The 21,952-nt window shown below is 46.0% G+C and overlaps 1 protein-coding gene across 1 annotated transcript in view; it reads left to right on the top strand.

Moving 5' to 3' along the window:
* The first annotated feature begins 7,871 nt into the window (after nucleotides 1–7,871).
* EHD3 (EH domain containing 3) overlaps nucleotides 7,872–21,952 on the top strand; it is a 29,920-nt gene continuing 15,839 nt past the window's right edge. The window contains exons 1-3 of the mRNA XM_009096147.4: nucleotides 7,872–8,377; nucleotides 14,922–15,098; nucleotides 19,835–19,932. Coding sequence (XP_009094395.1) covers nucleotides 8,151–8,377; nucleotides 14,922–15,098; nucleotides 19,835–19,932 — 502 coding nt within the window. The 5' untranslated portion in view covers nucleotides 7,872–8,150. The remainder of the gene's footprint in view (nucleotides 8,378–14,921; nucleotides 15,099–19,834; nucleotides 19,933–21,952) is intronic.

Genomic DNA, 21,952 nt, shown 5'->3' with positions numbered 1-21,952 from the left:
TTTCAAGGCTTTAACATCACCGTAGATCTGAGTGAAATCAAAACAAGTGACCCCACTGACTTTTATCAGAGCTTTGAAGCCACACGCATGGCTATTCTATGTCTCTCTCTGGACTATTTTAGGCTCTCCAGGATAGTCTCATAACATGTTGCAACACAAATGACAGTCTTAATTCAATCACATTCTGGCATGAAGTTATTTCACCTTCCCCCCACCCCACCAAAAAAAGCAAGATAAAACAAAGGCTAACAGAAAAATGGAATACATTAGGTTTTAGAAAGCCACGACTCACACTCCTATGATAGTTATTTTGCCCTTTTTGCCTCATTTTGGAGAATGATATGATCTTCCCCAAGAGTTCACATTCCATCTTGCTGAACACCACAGATTCACACATGAAATTGCATGCTGAGGTATTTTTTCCTTGTAATATTCAAGACAGATGTTTCTCATCCCCCCACTAAAAATGCCAGAGAGTGATGTCCTAGGTCTTTTTTTAATATTAGCAGCTATGTTAAAGATTTGCACCACCCCTTGCTGGGAGAAATCATGACTAAAATCTCAGTAGGCAAATCACTTCTACCAGTGCTAACAAGGTGATCACAGTCAGTTAGTACAGTGAAAAAACTAACCAGGATGCAAAGTGTAAGAAATGGTTCACATGCCATAATGATACAGTATTTGGAAGGCTCCCCCACACAGGAAGCTCTCTGGAACTCAAAATCCCTGCCCCAGGCACCCGAGGATGCTGGTCTCAGTTAGGCACCAGTTGATTGTTACTCCCATCAAAGCTGAAGGTCAGCAGCAGTCCCTGTGAGAAAACAAAAAACCACACATTGTACTGTTCAACCACACAGAGCCCTCATTTGTTATAAACCCACTCTACAAGTGATCCACAAAACTTGACCCTCAAGGGCAACCAAGAGAAAAATCTTCAGAAGATAACGCTGGAAATGAAAATTCAATTTTCTGTTGTACTGTAGACATTTCAGAGCTGAAAAAGAATTTAAGTGCCTAACAACTTGCTTACTTTTTGTCCAGATGAAAAATGCTGTCTTCTCCCTCCAAACCCTCCCTTTTTACAGCCACTGGCCTTCAGGGCTGCAGTAACATAAGCAACAGACAGAGATAGATTTAAGATAAAAACAAAGGAAGAAAACAGCCTGGAGACCAGCTGCACTTTACATAGGGAGACAAAACATGTAGGAAAAAAAAATTCCTCATTCTGCTGCTCCCCAAGAAAAGAAGTAGAGAGCAATTGGCACACTTGGAGCTACAGTGAAGAACAAATATTTGAGACTTGTTTTTTGTGTATGAAGAGTATTCACAGTGCCTGATAAAACTATTTTAACTTTTCACCAGCTCTCACCTCACTCTAGCATTTATTTGAAAAATAATTGAATCTTATATACAAGTCTTGAAACCCAAAGATAGTATGAAAAAACCAATGCTTTCAAAAATGAAGGTTTAAATCAATGAATATTTTCAAGAAATTCAACCAGCACCCCTGACTGTAGCAGTGTGTGCTGAGTCAATTATGCCAATTTGCATGCTTTAAAAACCTCCCAGCTGAACTTGACTGTGTGTTGCTTTAAACTCTTTTCCAAATTACCTGGAAATCTTCAAACAAAAGATGCAATGAAGCATTTTATGTGTCATGAACAGTCACTTCTCAGACAGCAAGTGTTCCACCTTGTGTTTAACCTTCTGCCTGGCCACAGTCCTATTTCTGAGCAGGCACCAGATACAGCTCTATATTCCTGTACTCCACTCAGCAATGGTACTGAGCCAGACTCAATCAGTCCTCCTGCACAGGTGGAGCAGAGTGTGTGCATGTCTCTTCCAGCAATTAAAATTTCTAAGGGAAAGCAGCCAAGTGTAGCAGACAGAGGTTAAAAGCTTTAGAGGGAAGCCATGAGCCAGTAGGTTAAATGGATTTGATTCTCTATTCTTTGCACATTCCCCTAGTTAGCATATTTACCATCTGATCTAAGTCCCTCCACTGCATTAGCATCCTATGATCTCCCTTGAGCTTTCTCAAGATCTTAAATGCCTCATCCCTAAGTCTTGAAATGAGAAGCTGAAGAATCCATGGAAAATCCTTCACTTTTTGTAAAAGTAACTGGACCATGAATTAATTCTCTGAGAGCCTCTCACTCATTCTATGAGAGGATTTACCTCAGGCAACACTTGGACAGTGGGCAATTTGAGGACTAAACCTGGGGATGACAGAGGTCAGCTCTTCTGATTTAACAAAGACAATCCAAATCTGGGCTGAGGAGCTGCTTCTGCTGGTGCAGAACAGAGTAGTAAATGTTTGCATGCAAAATAATAAATTTTAGGGTGAGCAGAACAAACGAGGCAGGGCCATTTTTTACGACCATTCATGTAATACAGCAGAATGTTAGCTACAGAAATTAGTAGCCATTAGTCAAAATGATAGTGTGAGTCTATTAGGCTTTGTTAATCTTTATTAGTCTCTAAACAAACTGTATAAAAACATCACTTGCAGGTACAGCCTCTAGTCTTTGATTAAACAGAGTGCTGTATTTCAGAAAAAAAACTCTCAAAGCTGACTCCTGCTCTTCCTGTGGGCTTTTAAAGCAAACAGAAATATCCTGAAAAGAAGCACTGAACTATGTTTTCTCACTAAATGAATGAACATAGAGACAGGTGGATGACCTTTCCCTGCATTTCCTGTGCTTAGATTGTTGGCCCACAACTTGATGAGCACCTTCTGGTGCTGAGATTTTCAAGGTCAAGCAGTGAACCTGCTGCCATTGATCTTAACAAAAAGTCTGTATCAAAAATGCCTGGATGGCTTTCAGAACTTTAAGTAATACCTCTCTGACCAAAGATACACTTTTAAAGATGGATAGGATTTAAAAATACCTGTCCTTTGCTGTGGAAATTGTCCTAGCTACATCAAAATCAGTGGAAATATAAAAATCCCATTTACTCAAGATCTGTGCTTTAGCAATTAAGGTTACAACAGCCTATTCATAAGCATCCAAAGCATGAGATGTTCTGACTACCCAGAACTCCTTCTAATGACAGATGAAATTTCTGATCTCTGCAGAATACTCGGTGATCGAGTATGAGCCGACTCATACTCCATCCAACTCTAAACAGCAAAAGTGAGAGAACAAGGGTGCACAAAATCTGGGTTAGCTAAAACACCAGCCTATGTTGCCAACCACTTGGCAGGCAGAAGAGTTGGAGCTGTGACATGCAGGGCAGCTGATGTGGCTCATCTAGCTGCTTTACATCACACCCATCCTTCCCACGTTTGCTGATACAAACTTTTCGCCTTTCCCTTCAACACCTCCAGAGAACAGCACAGCAGCAGCTGCTGCATTGTGTAACTAATACCCCCATCTGATCCCACAGGACAGCTTCACCTTAACATGGTTACACTCCCTTCAAACCCCTGGAAAATCCCAATTCTGTGCTGGCCAGAGATAACTGCTAAATGCCAGCACCAAATCCCTCTACACAGCACTGGGCATTTGATGTCCTACCTTCTCCAGGTGTGTTCTCACAGCAAAGGATCACTGGCAGTGATGCCTGCTGCTCATAAGAAGTATATTTGTTATCTGTCCCTGTGTGTGTATTTATGTGCATATATATATATATATGCCTTGCATACGTAACCCCAAGAGCCTGTCCTAACCTATCAAACACTGTGGTAGAAGCAGGAGGTGGGGAAAAAAACATATTGAGTAATGACAGAAAACTCTGGAGATCTCAATGCAAAATACTCCACGGAAGACATGAAAGAACAGGTCAGCCCATCATGCAGGCTACCTTTTGACTCACCCATTGCTTCAGTGGACAGCAGTTTCCTTGTTTAGTTTGTCACTCGATTATTCAAAGCACAAAACTCCACATCTCCCCATAAATCACTGGCAAAGTAGAACAGGAAGATGTGTCCAACTGTGTCCAACTGTGTCTTAATAAATTTTAACAGGATTTCTGCTTTCAGGTAAGAAAATGTTCAGAGAGGAAATAATCTCAAAGCCCCCATATTTTCCCAGAACAGACGGGGACATGACATTTTGTCAATCAGTTAATCATATAAATTTCTACAAAGAACATTTACGTAAGTTTGATGGAGTTGTATGTCTGTCTCTGCAGAGACAGACAAAATCATTCAAGAGTTATAGACCAAGCTTCTGCACTGCAAGGATGGCTAAGGGCTCAGAGGATTTTTCTTTCCAGCACTATTACAGACATCCCATCAGTCAGGTCCCCTGTATGCAATACAAGCAGCTTTCTTTGCCAAACAGATCTAAGAAGGGAGCTCTCTGGAAGCAAGAATGATTCTCACTCACTGGATATACATTTTCCAGCCCCACATTCCCCATTTTTGGTGGTACTTCTGGGTACCAGCACCTTGTTCCACCTCAGGCAATGAGGGGCTAAGAGCAGTATAGGGAGGGTAGGGAAAAGGACTGTGTCTGTGTGAGTGTGTAGCAAGATACCTGAAAAATGGTAGGAGAAAGGTAATGGGAAATATTTCAGAGAAACATGAAGGAGCAGTGAGGGCAGGAGAGAAAGGGAGCAGTTTTCTGAGCTGCAAAGGCAAAGCAATGAGTGAGGAAAGGAACAGACTATGCTGGAGACAATTTTGTCTCCACACAGGCAATATGGCACCAGCAGGCAGCTGAGAATTTTGATTCACTTGAACCAGAGGAAACTCTCCCTCCCTTATTTATCAAATTAGTATATTTGGTTTAATTCTGGGGGCCTGCTGTGCCTTCCTCTCCCTTCTTTCCTTTCCCTCAACCCTGGTTATTGCCTGTTGAACCCATCAGCACCTGAACTTTTGACACTGTCTCCTCAGGTTTCACACTTGGTAAGGGACAAACAGTGGCAGTAACTGCGCTGGCAGGAAGTTAATTTTACTGAGCTACACTGCTCCCACAAGCTTCTTGAAACTGTCTGAGTCACCACATCTTTTCAGATTCTGTGACTTTAATATCCCCATCCTCAGATGATCTTCTGTAGGAAGTAAACCTGTCCAACCTAAGGCTGCAGATAAGCAAACACATTTGTCACCATTTCACAAGTTTCCGTTTTACAACATTGTGCTTTCCCCCCAAAACCCCAGGTTTCATTTTGTGTGCAAATACTGCATGACTTGGTTCAACCTCACTGACTTTCATCAAAGTGGAAGTGAAGCCTTTCCAGCAAACCCCTCTCTCCTGGTCAAGGCAAGCATCCAGCTAAGTGACTGCAAGCCCTGTTACCAAAAGCAGGGACACGATTGAGAAATTACAGAACTAAAAGTTAAATCCATCATATCTTTAAAGATAAAGACAAATTCTGTAGTAGAGGACTGTAGCAGACTCCCACCAATATGTTCTGAGCACTGCAGTCGAGTGGCTTCTGTGCAGGGTAGTCAAGGGAGAGTTTCTACATTTTAAAAATGTAAATTACTAAAAAAAGACCCCAACTTACTAAAGATTGCACCACGAAGACCAATCTGTCCAACTGAAAACCATCCATTAAAACACCTCTGTTTAATAAATGAAAAGGAATAAATAATAGAAACAGATTAAAACTTTCAGTTTGGTTCTGGCAGAAAGAAAAACCTAATTACACTGTAAATTTCCTTTCCTAATTTTACTTCCCTTTGTTTTTGGCAAGCTCTGTACCTCAAGGTAAAGACAGTTGTTGAGGAAGTCAGTCTCAAATGGCTAAGAAAACAGACTGAAAAATAAACAAAAATGTGCAATGTTTGTGAGACACCTACAGAAAGTCCATAAAGACTGTCAAGTTTCGTTGAGATATGCCCCAGAGATAATGATTCCACAGGAAAGGGACTCTCTTCAGCCAAGGCAAAGAACTTTATTTTTTTTAGGTCATTTAGCCATCAGATGTGCATATTTATAACTTATGAAGTTGAATGATTAATATCCTCACCTTGTAAATGGGGAACAATCGTGTTTCTGCCATACCTGTGGCAGTCAGCTCCCACAGCCTGCACAACAGAAACCTTGCTTTGCTCCCCATTTGCTGCATTCAGGAAGGGCACCAAGGTGGCCTGGGGAGATTTACCATCAAAGGCTTCCTGGCCTGGCCTTTACTCAGCTCTGAGGATAACACAAGCAAGCACCAAAGAGACTCCATATATAGCTGTAGAAATGCCAGAGCACCATCAGAGGAACACAGCCCTTAAATGGCAGAACTATCTAGAAGATGAAAGCGAGTCTTTTCCTACAAAATGAGTAATTCTTGCCAAAACATGTTGAATTCTATGGGGCCTTTGATTTTCAGGAGTTTTCACTGGAAAGGAGTCATCAAGTTCTTAAAGCCAAAAGCCTCTATTTATAAAGCTAAAGAAATGAGGGAAATTTGTCTTAAGGAGGTTTCAAAACATCAGTTCCACTTTCAGCTCTAGGCATTGGCAGGAAAGCAGAAAAATCTGATCTTCAGAAAATACAGTCAGCCTGTTCTGTTCTTCCAGAAAAAGAAAACTGGTCCCTGGAGTCATTGCTTGCACCTCCTGGGTCAGCATACCAGTGCCTAGGATCACACAATGAGAACAAGGAAAGTGTCTTCTCCTGCAGTGCAAGGTACAGAAATGGACCTGGAGCATTGTTCAAGCACACAGGACCACACAGTCTCCATGTGTCCCCCTTCCAGTGGGAGGGAAAAAAAAAAAAAAAAAAGGAAAAAAGGGTTTTAATGCAGAACTGCCTCTGCTTATGCAAGGTCTGGGCTCCTCCCGGATGAAATGGCTGGGAAAGGGCAGGAACTGCCACACAGAAGGACTCCTTCCAAAACTGCCTCTTGCCACATTCTTCGGACCTGTGGGATGGACTAAAGTGAAAAAGCCTTTAGGAGATATTTTAGGAAAAAAATGCTGCTTTATCCCAGCTGTGCAGTGGAGATGAGGAGAGCCTGACAGCGGAGCTGATGGCCAGCCCCAAGGACATGCTGATCCCCAGGCTACTCCAGGAAAACCTATGTGGCTGTCCTGTCATCCCTCATTGCTGGAGAAATAAAGAATTTGGGACAGTAGATAATTTGCCTGTCTCATCTGCTTAGATGGAGAACTTTTCCAAGCACTGCCAGAGCCGTGAGCCCTACAAAGTGAGGGGCAGCACTGCAGCCCAATCCCTGGGCTGGGGAAAGAACAGTCCAAGAGACAACCAAGAGCACCTCATGAGCGTGTGTAAAGATCTAAAGTGGACCTTTAGATAACAAGATACTCTTGATATCTATTTAGATATCAAGATTTCCCCTTTAGATATCTCAAGTGGATGGAGCCAGGCTCTTCACAGTGCTGCCCAGCAATAGGACAAGAGACAACAGGCAGAAACTGAAGCACAGGAAATTCTACCTGCGTATAAGGAAGGAAGAACGTCTTTATTGTGCTGATGACCACACATGAAACATACTGCCCAAAAGGGCTGCAGAGAGTCCTCACTGGAGTATTCCAGAACCATCTTATGGCAATCTTGTGCCATGCGCTCTGGGATGACCCTGCTTGAGCAAGGAGGTTGGACCACCCCTGTGGTCTCTTCCAACCTGACCCGTTCTGTGACAGGCTGGAGACCCAGATGAGGCCGGCAGTGCTCAGGAACAGCAGTCTCCCTCTCAGATTTGCACTCGCACGGCTCATTTCAGTAGATGTTTTAAGGTCTATTCCACAGCGAGGCGAGAAAGGAAATAAAATGGCGGCCAGGCTGAAACTCCCTCCAACGGTCCCCAGGGGGCGCGGCGGGACCCGGCCCCTCCCGCTGCCCAACATGGCGGCGCCCAGCGCGGCTTCACCCGCCGGGGAGAACGGGCGGCGCCCGCCAGGAACGGCCAGCTTCCGGCGCCCGCCCCCTTCCTGGAGGGCCGGGCCTCCGCGCCATGCCCACGCCGGGAGCCGGCGGCGTGAAGGGAGGCGGCGCCCGCCGGTGCCGCTGGGCCGGGGCTGCGCGGACGAGCCGCTCCTTCAGCTTCCCGCGGGGATCGCTTTCTGGCTGAAATCGCCGGCGCAGGTGGCGTGAGGGCGGACGGCCCTTGCGGGTGGGCGCCGGAGCGGAGTGAGGCCCGCCCGGCCTGAGGGGGATGCGCGGCTAGCCCGCGCTCGCAGCCAGCCCAGCCCAGCCCCGGTGGTCGTCGCGGAGCTGGCGTCAGGAGGCCACAAGATGTTCAGCTGGCTGGGCACCGACGACCGTCGGCGGAAGGATCCGGAGGTGTTCCAAACGGTCAGCGACGGCTTGAAGAAGCTTTACAAGACCAAGCTGCTGCCGCTGGAAGAACACTACAAGTTCCACGAGTTCCACTCGCCCGCCCTGGAGGATGCCGACTTCGATAACAAGCCCATGGTGCTGCTCGTGGGGCAGTACTCCACCGGGAAGACCACCTTCATCAGGTAAAACCCCGCTGCCCCCCTCCCAGCCATGCCTACACCCTCGATGCCCGGGCACTGGGGTGGGGCAGAACGTGTCTCTGCTACCCGTGCTACGGCTCCATCCCCCTTCTGTTACCCCCTTCGCGTCCCCTCGACAGCTTTTCATTTTCATTTTCACTCCACTCAAAAGCAGAGCATCCCTTCGCAAGCACAGGGTGGTGTAAGATGTCCCATGAAACACCGACGTGGCAAAAAGTAGCCCAGGGCAGGGCTGAGGAGTGCAGGCAGGGCAGGAGCGCGGAGATGTGTGTGAGTCACCGGCGCCCTCCTGGCCGTTCAAAGTGCAAAGGCTTTGGGAAGCCTCGCGCGGGGCATTCCGTGCCTGCACTGCCCGGCTGGAACCTTGTGATAGCGATTCTTTTCCATTTGCTGCAGGTTTCGAGTGGTGAGGCAGCTTTAAAGGGGGTGCTTCGGTTCGCAGGCGTTGCTGTTACGCGCTTGCGTTTGTCTGTCTTTTTCTGCACTGTCCCAGAGACAGCACTCAGAACCCACTGAGAGAAGCGTGTGTGCCTGTGCGCAGAGAGACCTGCCCCTCTTCGGGGCTCCAGAAGGAGAGCCCCGTTTTAACTGTGTCCTGCTCGGCCGAGATGCTGGGAGCAGCGAGTTCCTTTCGAACTGTAAAGAAAGAGCAGCTGCCAGCGACTCTCTCATTTCGATGATGTGAAACTGTCGCAGAGAGGGTTAAACTTTTCCGGCTGGACTTGGTTGCAGGGATCTCTGTTCAGCCATGCTGCTAGTTCAACTTGCAGCAGCCTTTCCCTTGGGATCATAGCTGAAGCTGCGCTGTCCGTGTTTCCTATGTGATTCATAAGCTAAGCGTTAAATTCCAGCCTTTTTCTGGTGTGGCTGTGTTGAAATCTGTGGAATTACCCCAGTGTAAATCTGGACGCTAGCCACAGGCAGCCAGCCCTTTGTTCTACCAGTATTTCTTGGTGAAATAGGGAACTGCAGAGAGTAGAGAAAGGTGAATCAAATTGACTGTACCTCTAGAGGAATGACCTTGAGAAATGCAGGGGCTTTTTTTTTCAGTGTGCTGTAATATTCCTGCTGCTAAATTTCCTGGTCAGGAGCCAAGAACAGAATGCATTTCTGCTACCTTGGCATGTACCTGGCAAACAAAGTTTAAGAGTTAAAAGGCTTTTCTCATATGGGCAGGTCAGGTGGATGGTGAAGTGGTGCAAAAAGAAGCATTTTGCACATGTTTGCAAAGGGAGTTACTCTTCTGAAAAATAGAGAGGATAGCACAAATGCCTGGTTCCACCCCAGATCTTTGTTCTGTGACTTGATACCAAACCTGTTTGGAAAGCTTTTTCTGTCCTCTGGGTTACAGACACTCAGAGCCTGAACAGGAGGAATTGCTGAATTCCTGATAAGGCTGTCTAACTAATTGTTTTCTCGGGGTTGTCAGCATCAGTGTTTCCCTGCAGTCTCACCGAGATGCTGTTAGCAGAGGCTTCCTGCCTTTGCCCCTCTCTGTTCAGTGAAGTCCTTCTTCTGTAAGCCTCAGCTCCTTTTGCAGGAAGTTTGGGTGCCTAGAGCACGTTCCAGGTAAAAGAAGATTGAGTCTTTGCTCATGTGGCATGGCAGCAACAACCTTTCTTCTGCCAGCAAGTGGATCTGAGCCTCTGACAGCTGCTTTTCACTCATGCTTGTGTCCTCTTCTCCCAGTTTTCTCCAGGCACAGGGCTGGGATGAGCCTACAGAGATGATGGTCAAGCAAAAGTGACCAGGAGCTTTGGCAGCTTCTGCTTCACTGGGGTGCCAAATGGGCCTTCCAGAAAGGCAGAGCCCTCTGTTTAAAATAGTGCCTAAGAAGGTGAAAGTTGAGAACTTTGGTAGAACCCCAGGCTCTCTAACAGTAGGAGAAGTGTGAGAGTCTGTTACTCCAGTGTGTTCCCAGACAAAGGGCAGAAAACCTCGTGTTGCTCGTGACAGGCTTCCAGCGTGAGCTTGCAGGCAGTGCTCATTAAAGAGCTGGGATAAGCACCAGATTAGCATCCAGAGTTATTGTGGGAAGGCAAGTGGGAGCTAAAGCTGAGAGCAGGGAGGAGTTAAAGGGGGCTGGGGGGAGGAAGTGGGAGGGTTGACAACCATTATGTCTTAGCAGTAGAGTGAAGCAAGAAACAGCCTCTGGACATTCTGTCCACAATCTTGGATGGGGGATAATTAGGGTTATCCTTACGTATCAATTCCACTCTTAAATTGCATCCTGCTTGTACTGCCATGCAATTTAGGGAGATGACTTAATGCTAGTAAACAATCATGTGGAATGAACTCAGTCCCACTTTACCTGGATCCCAAGACACCTAACCAAAAAAAAAAAGACCCTTAGTCACCTACCTAAGGAATGTCTGTCTTCCAAACCTCTTTCCTTGTTTTGAAGAATCTGAGGTGAAACAAGGAAGAAATGCAAGGCTCTGAAGCACCTAAGCTGCAGCATCTTGCAGTGAGGCTGCTCTCTTGTCAGGACCTGATGGCAGAAAAAAGGCAGTCAAGGTCAGCAGTGAGAAACATTCCTAGAGGCTGAGCCAGGGAGGAGGGAGGTGAGTTGTGTGGGTCAAAGCCAGTGAAGCGAGACCAGAGCATGGCTTGTTTCCAGTGGAACCAGGCTGTTCCCTCTTCTCCTTGCAGGGACACAGAACTGAGCCTTTTTGTGCTACGTGAAAGGTGTTGCATTGCTTTGCAATGCAGCTTTTCCTTTCCTGCTTCCTGCTGTATCATCTCTTTGTGCTCACTCCCATTTCTCTCCTCAGCATACACGTGGCTGATGCTTTTCCATAGGGTTGGGGGCTGAAAGTCGGTGCTGGTTGGAGCAAGGCAACACCTCAACCCCTCTACCTGGGAATATGTGACAGCCACTGCAGGATCTCACTGGAGCCTGCCTTTATAATGTTATTGCTTTTTATGTTTCCTGTAAGAGAGTGGGAGTAGAGGACAGAACATTACTCTCCTAATTAACTTAGATTCCTTGGTCATTTCTAAAAATAATCCTGGCTCGAGTCCAGCCATCCTGCTAATAAAATAAACAAGCCTGCTAGAGCCCTACTAACTGTCAACATAGCTTGCTTTTCTGGTGTAGCCACCCCTTCCTCCTACAGCTAATCATTTACATGTCCTGGCCTCTCCACGCCGTTTGTCACAGGCTATACACAGAGCTCCAGTGTACAACCTCCCCCTGCAGCCCTGAACCTTTCATCTGTGCCTGCATGGGGCAGTTGTCACCATTTCCTCCTGCTCTGCCCTTCTTCCCGTTCTGCTCAGCATCACCTCTGCTGCCACACTCAGCAGCATCCTGCAGGGCTCCTGCATGACTCATCATGGGCAGGCAGCCCCTTCCCCCACATCCTGCGGCACTCCTGCCCGGGGAGCCCGGCCTCTCCTTCCTTACCCATCCCCAAATCCACCTGGGAAACGCAACCCCCAGCTGGGCTGGCACTAGTGCAGCTTTCCTGCCCTGGCCCTTCCCAGGAACAGGCCTGAAACAGGCAAACAGCATGATGCTTCCAGCCACATACTGACTCCAGACACTTCTCTAAAAAGCAGATTGGTCATAAAAAACCTATTCCCTTACTCCACAGACTTCCCTAACCTGGCTGGGAGTCACTCCCCCAGGCCTTTGAAGTTGTTCAGCAGCTCACCTTAAGGCGTGCAGCATTGGCAGAGGAAATTGCTTGCTGGTGGTTGGTGTTTTCCACAGCTGTTGTTTGCTCTTCTCTCCCAGAAATCCCCACAAATGTGACAACTGCATGTGTTCTCTATCTTGCCTCTGGTAGCTAGGGCAGGCTGTGTCACTGCTGAGCAGAAGTGCCTTCCCCCCATCAGGCAGTGTCAATACAACCCCTTGTATTTGTCCTTTGCACAATGAGATTCTTATGCTGCTGACACCCTGCTGCACAATGTACCCAAATCTCCCAGAGAGGCCTCACTTAAAATAGATGCTGTGATAGTGGGCAGTACAAATCTTCATCTCTGGTTTCGTACCACTTGTTGCACATAAGTCAATAACACTGGTGTGTGGCTACTTCTTTTGTGCTTTTGTTGGGATTTTTTGTTTTGTGGTTTTTTTTTTTTTAAGTCTTACACAAGAAATAAACACAGAAATGCTTTGAAATGTTAGCTGAGTGGAGCTGTGATAAAATTCTTTCAAACAGTCTGTCTGGAGGAGTTGCTGTTCCACACGGGACTTTTAGTTAGTTTTTCTGGAAAGCTTTGTCTATAAATAACAAACAACTCCCCCCTCAAATAATTTTCACTTCTGCTCAAAAGCTGTCATATTACACATGCATTTCAAGCCTCTAAAAAAGAAAAAAGGTGGTTGTTACAGCAAGGCTGCAACCTGACATCAGGAGTAAGGGGCCTTTCTCAAAAGCCCTTCACTTGTTATATTTAGCAGCTGTTAATGCTGCCTATTTCTTTTCTCTCTGGTATTTGCATGGGGAGAATGCAAAGATTTATTTCTATGGATTCAGTGAATTTCCATCTGTATAAAGCCACTGGCTTGACAGCAATGTCCATCAGGGACTAGTGAATTGCCATCTTGGGGTCACAAGCTAAGTTGCCAAAGTCTGACTAAGTGGCTTCTAACCTAGCAAATAATGTAAAGAGCTTCCCAGGGAATTGAACCAAGAACATTCAGATGATAGCCTACAGAGCCCTTGGTGGGTGAGAAGTAACCCCTCCTTGTTCCCAGGTGCTTCAAGCTAGAGAGGAGTTGCTCTGGCTGCCAGGAAGGGATATTGTGATCCCCAGTCACAGAGGGGACACACACCAGGACTACCTGCAGTCTGCTTTTCTTAAGTAGTGATCCACTTTTATAGGAAAGTTTGAGAAAACCTTTCATTAGGCTTAGGTAAATGGGATATATCCAGCCTAGTATAGGAGGTCAGAGGGATGCTCTCTTGCTGGATTATTTCAGGTCTTTTTAAGAGCTGCTCAACAGCTGCTGTTGCATCTCAGAATTCTGCAGTTAAGAAGAGTCCCTTCTGGTGAGCATGGGACTTGGAAATCAGTTTGGACAAAAGATACAAGAAAATACATGATAATACACCAGTAAAGAAGGTGTGGTCATCTCCTAAGAGAATTATGGATATCATTTGTGGAGGTATTCTTGTTGCAGTTTGAGCATGTACCAAGCCAGATAAGTATCAGTGATTTGTCCTGAGTATACATTTGGTTGTTTTACCTCTAGATCCAGTTGATTTGGCCTTGCCTGTTGGGAACTGAAGACACATTTGCTGACATGGTATCAATAAATAGCCTGCAGATTTTTTTTGTTGTTGTTGTTGCTCCTTAAACACTAGATAGTGATTTCCTATATTAAAATGACAGTGAAAGCAGGAACCACTAAATAGTTATTACAAGCCTTCATGCCAATGGTCCTATAGTCCCTCACACAGGGACTTCCCTCACTAAGACTCACCTGAGTGAACCAGTTCTGGTGCTTAGACTCACTTGAGATATCAGTCTCAATCATGAAAAAAATCTCCAGTCCTTCTCTAATTTCCTTTTCGACATCCCCATAATCTAGTTTTAGCATCACAGCAATTCTGAAATAATCTTTCTACCTTCTGAGGATTGGGTTAAAGCAAGGGAAGAGGGAGGGCCAGCTACCCTCTGGCAAGAAGCAACACATTATTATACTAACTTCCATAGTAGGTAGTAATTTTATTCATGTAACTAGCCAGAGCTTATTCCTTGTCACTTCTGACACCATCCCATACTGAGGGCTAGACCAGTTCTAGCTTCCTTCTGCGAGCCACATGCACATAATGGTCTTAGTTTTCAGCACAGCATCAGCAGGTGGCTTTTTGCACCCTGAAATTTGCCAAACTACCTTCAGGAATTGATAAGGGATGCTGTACTTAGTGTGCTGTCTAGCTTGATATACAGCTTGGAATACACTCCCCCACCCACATCTGTGGTGCTCAGTATGCTTGAGCAGTTTGTAGTGCAGGCCTGTGGCTGCATTTCAGAAGCACACAAGGACAGAGACTGAGACTTCAGTCAAGTGCAGGGGAAGCTGGCATTTAAGCAACTGATTTGGACTGGTGGCTAAGCACATTAGTTGTTAGAGTCTGCTGAATCGAGCAGCAGCCAAGCAATTGATATTGGCACCAAGAGCCAGTAGGGTTTCAGGAGTGTAGTGGTTTAACACTAGTGTGTAGTAGGATTAACTCTGCGATTGCAGTGAACTGCTGATTTTGCTTTGCTGCGGTAAGTCTGCTGAGGATTGAAGTACACAAAATGATGCAACATGATGAGAATCTCTTCCCAGCAGCTATAATCATCTTAATTTCTTAATCCACCTTAAATGAGCTTTCAGTGTTGAGATCCTAAGTAGAAAAGCTACCAAGACATTTATCAAATAATTGAGTGACAGTGTTAAAAATAGTCTCGGAAGAATCCATGCTCTTGAGCTTCATAATTGCACTGCAATCTTCAGTACAACTCATTTAGGACTTAGCAGCTCATGGCTCCTGCCCACACCCTGTTTTTTCACTTACAGGTACCTGCTGGAGCAGGATTTCCCAGGGATGAGGATTGGACCAGAGCCTACAACTGACTCCTTTATAGCAGTTATGCAAGGAGATGTGGAAGGAATCGTTCCTGGAAACGCGTTGGTGGTGGATCCCAAAAAGCCCTTCAGGAAACTCAACGCCTTTGGCAATGCCTTTTTGAACAGGTCAGTACTCAAGAACTCTCTTGTTCTGCAGAGTAAAGTTAGAGCCTAATGAGCAGCATAGTAAGTAATGTAAGGGGATGAGGACTTCTTTTCCTCCCATCCACATGGCTGATGCAAAGCCAGTCCAGTCCTACCAGGTGCACATAAGTCAGTTGCTGAAGGGCTGATAAAGTGTGACAAACCTTCATTTTACTTGAACAGACAAACCAAAATGACATCACAGCCTAAGCTTATCCTATAGGAGACCAGAGGTAAATATCTTCGTTACTTTTGTTGTCCCCTGCTTCAGTATTTCTAGCTTCTTCCATTTGTAATCAAAACCAGGCTCTTTCCATTCCTGTGCCTGATACTTACAACCTCAGGTGCAAATTGATGACCACGCTAATGTGTTTCCTGTAAAAAAGAGTAGCAGGGTGTTTGGACAGTGCCTCTGTGACATGAGGAATTTAACCTTTCCATCCCCTAGACCCAGCCCAAACATATGGAGGGTTTTGGATCTAGGCCTCACAGGAAGCCAGCAGCACACACCCATATCCTAGATGAGCACAAACTGTGCTGCAGAAGGCAACAAACTGACTACACCCATCATCAACGCCTTCCCTTAACACTGTGGGAGATACTGGAAACATGGCAGCTGCTCAGCCAAACGGCCAGGAAAGCTGGGCTGGGCTCTGGCTCCTGTTCAGTCTCCCAAGCTTAGAGAATGATGTCCAGAGGGTGCAGCATCTCCTACCAGCATTGACCACAGGAGTGCTGGTGTAGGCTGCAGTGAGGCAGGGAAAGCCTGCAGAGAAGCCTGGGGAGAAACTTGCTGTCAGGAGAGGGACCTAGCTGGAATCACTGCTGTGTGGAAAACCTCTCAGTGCCTCAGGGTGACAGGAAGCAGTATCTGATCACTGCAAAGGAGCATCATTCAAATACGACAACATGGTCCTGCACCAGAGAGACTTGGAGAAGTTTTTGTTTTTCTGTAAGGCCCAGAACATCTGCACCTGACCAACAGTTAGGTCAGGTGACTTCCCACTCCCTACATCAGGGCAGAAAAGTCATTTTCCCTAAGAGAATAGCAGGCCTCTTGCCTGGAGTGCAGAGATTGTGGATAAAGAGGACATAATTCAGAACAGCTCAGCTGATAGCCAAGAACAGCCACAGCTGGCAGACAGTTCACTGCAGAGAAAGGAACATTAGGCCAGGCATGGGGGGCAAAATAGCAAACACTTCTGAACTAGCCTGATGGATGTGTCCTGAATGCAATTTGCTCCTGATACAGCAAGGAATCTCTGCATGCATTAACCCAGTTCACTGTATCATGCTGTGCTCTTGTTATGCTTCTTAACTCTTCCTTCTCCTGAGGAAAGAAGCAAGCCTGTGCAGGCAGCAGGGCAGAGGGACACAGCAGTGGCTCAGCAGCAGCATAAGTGCAGTCCTTCTAGCAATGCAGGGAGTAGCCACAGCAGCTAATGACATCTTGCTCTTGCTGACATGAAAAAAGAGGGGGTAATGATTTCTAAACTGACAGAGGAGACACGCTAAGGGGGACTGGCTCAGCTGTGTGAGCATCACATGCTGAAAATGCAGATGCCAATGCCCAGCTAATTAGGAAATTAAACACATGCAAGAGTTGACTCAGAGGGTCAGAAATTTAGCAAATGTAAGTCCTGGTGCACCCACCGGACCAGATCAAGCCACCCACACTTAGTTTTACAGTGGGCCTGGCTTCTGGGCTAGGGACAAGCAGAACTATCTCTGCCTTGCATGTACAGCACTGCTTCTGTATATATGCCCTGGCCTCAGCTAGGAGGCTGTGAGCAAGAAATTTGCAGAAGGCAGCTAATCTGCAAGGGCCACACCTCTAAGGTGAGATAAGATTGGCCATGGGGGAGTCTGCTTTGCCCAGGGGTGGTTAAAGGTAACACTTGACTGTGAGCATCAGTGGAAAGGAGCAGAGCAGCATGAGGCAGTAGCATTCACACAGGCCAAGCTGGTCTTGGCTGAGAGGTGGCAGCTGACAGCACTGTGTCATGTGGGATGCAGAGCCTGCTGCTCCAGGAATGAGCATCCACCCTTAGCTGGGACTCCCTGCCCATCAGAGACTGGGATCTGCCACTTTCCAGGAAGCAAGGGAAGACTAGTACAGTCAGGGTTTGGCTGGAAGACAAGCAAATTGTGCTGCTCGGAGCCTGTATCCTCCCTCCCTTCATTCCCAGGAGATGGAGCACCTGCCCATACCTGGGACATAGGGCTGCCCAGGGCTGAAATGAGGATAGCAGGTCTGCACAATCCTGTCTCTTGTCTGCTCTTCTTGCCCCAGGTTGTTCCTGGGCATTGAGAGAAAGGAAAACAAACCCTTCTCTAGCTCTGCTGGCCAACCCCCACCTCTGGGAAGATTCCAGAGGGATGAGAAGTTGCACCTTGTTATCAGGAAGACTTGTTTGGCACTATGGGCCTGGAGCAAATTCAGGAATTTCACCCATTACTTTTATATCACCTTGGCTAGGTTGCATGAATTCCCCCATCCCCAAAGTCTGTTTTGGGAAACTAAGGTGGAGTCCTGATTTTGTGTTGAGAACAGCTGGAGAGGCAGATAACATGTTGTTCCTTCAGCCCTATGCTCTGCCTGTAGAGGTGAAACTCTGGTTTGGCACAGCATTCTTCCCTTCATATGGCCCCAACCAGAATTAGGTCGAGCTCCCTGAGGTCCTGCAGTTCTGCTGGGACACCAGGAGGGCAGCAGCTTTAACTCTGCCAAAAGAGCCAGAATGCACTCACTCATGCTGGCCTCTGACCTTATATCTAAAATCTCCTGTGGAGTACTTTTCCTAGAGAAACTGGTGGAAAATCCCCCTGCCCCATTTAATGTTACAGCACAAGGAGTACTCAGGGCTGCAGCAATGAAGAGCAAACCTGGGTTGGCAGGACAAGGGAATAACATGACCTCCTGAGCCTTTTGTTCTCTGCTGCTGTGCCTGGCACTCAACAGGATAATCAAGCCAGTCCCCCTGTTTGATATGAGTTATTACACATTCAGAAATGCTCCCTGTTGCCACCTGCCAAGCTGGGGATGTGGGAAGCTGTAATATGTGGTCTGAAATAGCTGACAGCTTAGGGGAGGAGACACTCTTTAACCCATGAGGATTCACTCTTTATCAGAATCTTCTTGGGGTCATACAAGGGGAACAGTTGGGTTGTGGCATAGCCTGGAGGAATTCAGAGGTGCAGGGGCTTCTGCAGAGCCAGACACTCATCAGAGCACTGCAGGGCTGCATCTGCCCTGACTGCACTGAGTGGTCCTTGTACCAACCCCCATCCTCTGTGGTTCTGCCTCCCTCCTCCCACAGTAACATGTTTTTTGTGCCTGGATGTCACACCACCCTATTAATATGCATATGTACACACACACACACACACACACACACACACACACACACACTCACTCTGAGCTGCCTGGAATGCCATCCCAAAAAGGCTATCCATGAAATGCTACCAGGAAGCAGATAGGCTTTTAGTGTCCTTTGCTGTTACTAGCAACTGAAATAGATGAGCTACAGCCCACAAAGCACAAGTGACTCTTCTTAGGCAGTGATTTGCATAGATACAGGATGGGGAACAACTAGCTAAAGAGCAATTACACATAAATGGAGCTGCAGAGGGGGGAGCAGTGAATTACAAAGTGAATGTGAGCTAACAGTGTCATAGTGCTGTTAAAAAAGCAAACATGTCACTGAGATGTATAAACAGACTGTCAAGTCTAAGAGATAAGGAGCAATCCATCCACTGTGCTCACCACAGGGCTGTGGCTGGAGTATGTTAGCCTATGGCATCGTGCCTGAAGAAGAAATATGTGGAGCAGTTTGAGAAGACCCAAAGGAAGGCTGCAAGGGTCTTTAGGGATTTAGAAATGAGCTGGAAAGGCAGCTAGAGAGAACTGGAAGAGAAAGGAAAAAGAAATCAATAACCACCAAACTGATTTCTGTAGGGGAAAGACTGAGGGGAGCAGGGTAGCAATAGTGTGAATTGTAACAAGAGGGGAAAAATAAGTAATTTTCCACATCAATTGTGTTTTTGACTGAGGAGCATTATAGCATATGAAATTTAGATTAGACATTAAAAAAGAGATTTACTGTAAAGGTTATTAAGTAATGGAGTAGACTCACAGCAAATGTTGGTGAGTCTGCATTGTTATGTTGGACAAATAACCTGACTGATCCTGCCTTGAGGCAAGAGGATAGACTGAGCAACCTCTTGAGATCTCATGCTGGCTTATGCTTTACTACTTCCATGCTGCAATAATAGCACACTTTTTGTCTTTTTAAGACAGATTTGAAAGAGAACAGAAGTCCTACAGAATTGCTGATTTTTTTTAAAGCAAGTTATTTCAGTTCACTTGAGTTCAGAAGTTTTCAGGGGAATGCTTAACCAAGGAAAAACAAATTCCACTTCTTGTTAAAATCTAAACAGCACATAAATGAAAACCCAAATAATTTCATAATTCACAGCTTGGGGGCCCATATAAAAAGCCTGTCATAGGTCATGACTGAGACCCATGTTCCAGAGGCAGCAAAGCAGAGAAAAGTGTTTAGTTTCTTTCTCATTTCTTTAAGTAACAGTAGCTCCAAGCTCCAGCCAAAGACTTGAGAGATCAGAGTCTGACTTGTCCCATGCTGCCTGTGATGTGCAGCACATCGTGACTGTGTTTTGCATTTTTGTTTTTTTAAACACATTTATTTTCCACATAGGTTTGTCTGTGCCCAGCTACCTAATCCTGTATTAGAGAGCATCAGCGTCATTGATACTCCAGGAATCCTTTCTGGAGAAAAGCAGAGAATTAGCAGAGGTAAGTCCCAAGTTCAGTTCTCTTCTAAGTGACAGTAATGAAAACCAAAGGAACTCCATATGATTTCACTTCAAACTAGACAAGCTGTGGATAAAAGCAGTGGTGGGAGCCTCTCACAGCATTTCCTTGGAAATGGAGACCAAAGGGACATGGGACCAAAGGGACATGGTTAATCTCCTGCAGAGAATTTAGGTGTTTCAGGGAAGGCTGCTGACAAGGTCAGCAGTACTTGTGTCACAGTCCAGTGCTACCCCATGGAAGAGATTTCTATCAGAGTCAAGTGATGCCTATCTGCTTTGCAGAACCAGTTGCTTTCAGTGGCTTACTGAGCCAAGGCCCCCATTACAATCTACCTGGTTTCTTGCACTGGCCAGGCTCCCTAAATCTAGTGCAGGACTGGATTTGGTTTAAGAACCATTGGCACTCAAGTTCTTCATTGCGGTAGGGAATCTAGAAAGCCTGTGGACACTAAATCATAAAATCCTAGAGTAATTTGGGCTTGAGGGGATATTAAAGATCCTCTAGTTCCAGCTCCTGCCATAGATAGGTGCACCTTCCATTAGACCAGGCTGCTCAAAGCCTTGTCCAACCTGGCCTTGAGCACTTCCAGGGATGGGCATCCACAACTTCTCGGGACAAGCTGTGCCAGCGCCTCACCCCCCTCCCAGTAAAGAATTTCTCCTCAATATCCAATATAAGCCTACCCTTTTTCAGTTTAAAGCCATTCCCCCTTGTCCTGTCACTACAGACCCTTGTAACTGGAGCTGAGGAATAGCATAGAGTCTCTTAGTGAACTTCTGAGGTCCCTCTCAGACTCACCATGGCAACATCTTTATACTTCAAACCTCTGTGGTCACCTTCTTGCTCTGTAAGGTGATGGTGGCATAGCTTGCATTTCTGAAAGGTTCCTTAGATAAAGCTGGGATCTATGCACCATTTCACTGGAATAAAGCCAAGAGCAGTAATCTCTGCATTCAGGTTTGAGATCAGTTCTCGTGCACACTGCCCATTAACAGTACACAGTTGAGTTTCAGCAGCACAGGCTCCACCCCAAAGTGCTGAGGCCTTTCCCATATTTCCATGTTCTGCCCCATAAGATTTCAGATGACTCATGACTTTCCAAGTTCTATGACACTTTTGCTTTGAAATTTTTCTTGGAAACTTGCTTTTTTCTTTTAATGAAGCAGCCACCTTGCACGGAGCCAGGTCTTGTTTGTCTTGCTGGGATTTTCCACCACAGGAACCTTAGCTAGTAAAGAAGTGTCAATAAAGCACAGCTACAGTTCACAAAAAAACCCCCTCACATGAACCTTTTTCAGTGTGGGCCTCTGCACTGCTAGGGGATCAGAAATTCCAAGGTGTGCCAGCCTTCATGAGAAAGTTGAAAAATATGCTGTGCAAGCATTCCTCCCCTCAGCAGAAAGTGTTATGGAGATTAAAAAAAATTGTATTATGTGGTGTAGACATTTTCCAATCAAAAAATGCCACTGAAAGCAACCACTTCTCCTGTGGAACTATCACAGTGAAAGAAACTTGTTTAGGAGGAAGTATTTTTGTTATTAAAAAAAAACTAAAAAGAAGGTATAGGTGAGTCAAAAAGGACCCATTTCAAGCCCCTTTTCCAAATCTCCTCACTAATTCAAATGCTGACATGTATTGCAAGATTTTCCTACTTTTCAGCTGTTTACAGAACTAAAAATACTCTCCTGCAGAATACACTGGCACCTCTTGCTGCTCCTTCTGCAAAAATTTCTGTGTCAGCTTTCCAGTGGGTCTTGGTGTCCCATTCTAGATCCTGTCAGTGTGACCTTGGGGCTGGCAAAGGTTGTGGAACTGATCATCAGCATGGATCAGGCCAGGCAACACAAGCTTATGAAAGGCAACCAACGTGATCCCCTGCTGTGACAAGGTGACCCATTTCCTGGATGGGGGAAGGCTGAGGATATTGCCTCCCTAAACTTTAGTAAAGTCTATGACCCTGCTTCTCTCACATTCTCCTGGAGAAACTCTCACATTCTCC

The sequence above is a fragment of the Serinus canaria genome, chromosome 3, assembly GCF_022539315.1.
Source record: "Serinus canaria isolate serCan28SL12 chromosome 3, serCan2020, whole genome shotgun sequence".
NCBI lineage: Eukaryota > Metazoa > Chordata > Aves > Passeriformes > Fringillidae > Serinus > Serinus canaria.
This window is presented reverse-complemented; position numbering and strand designations above follow the sequence as displayed.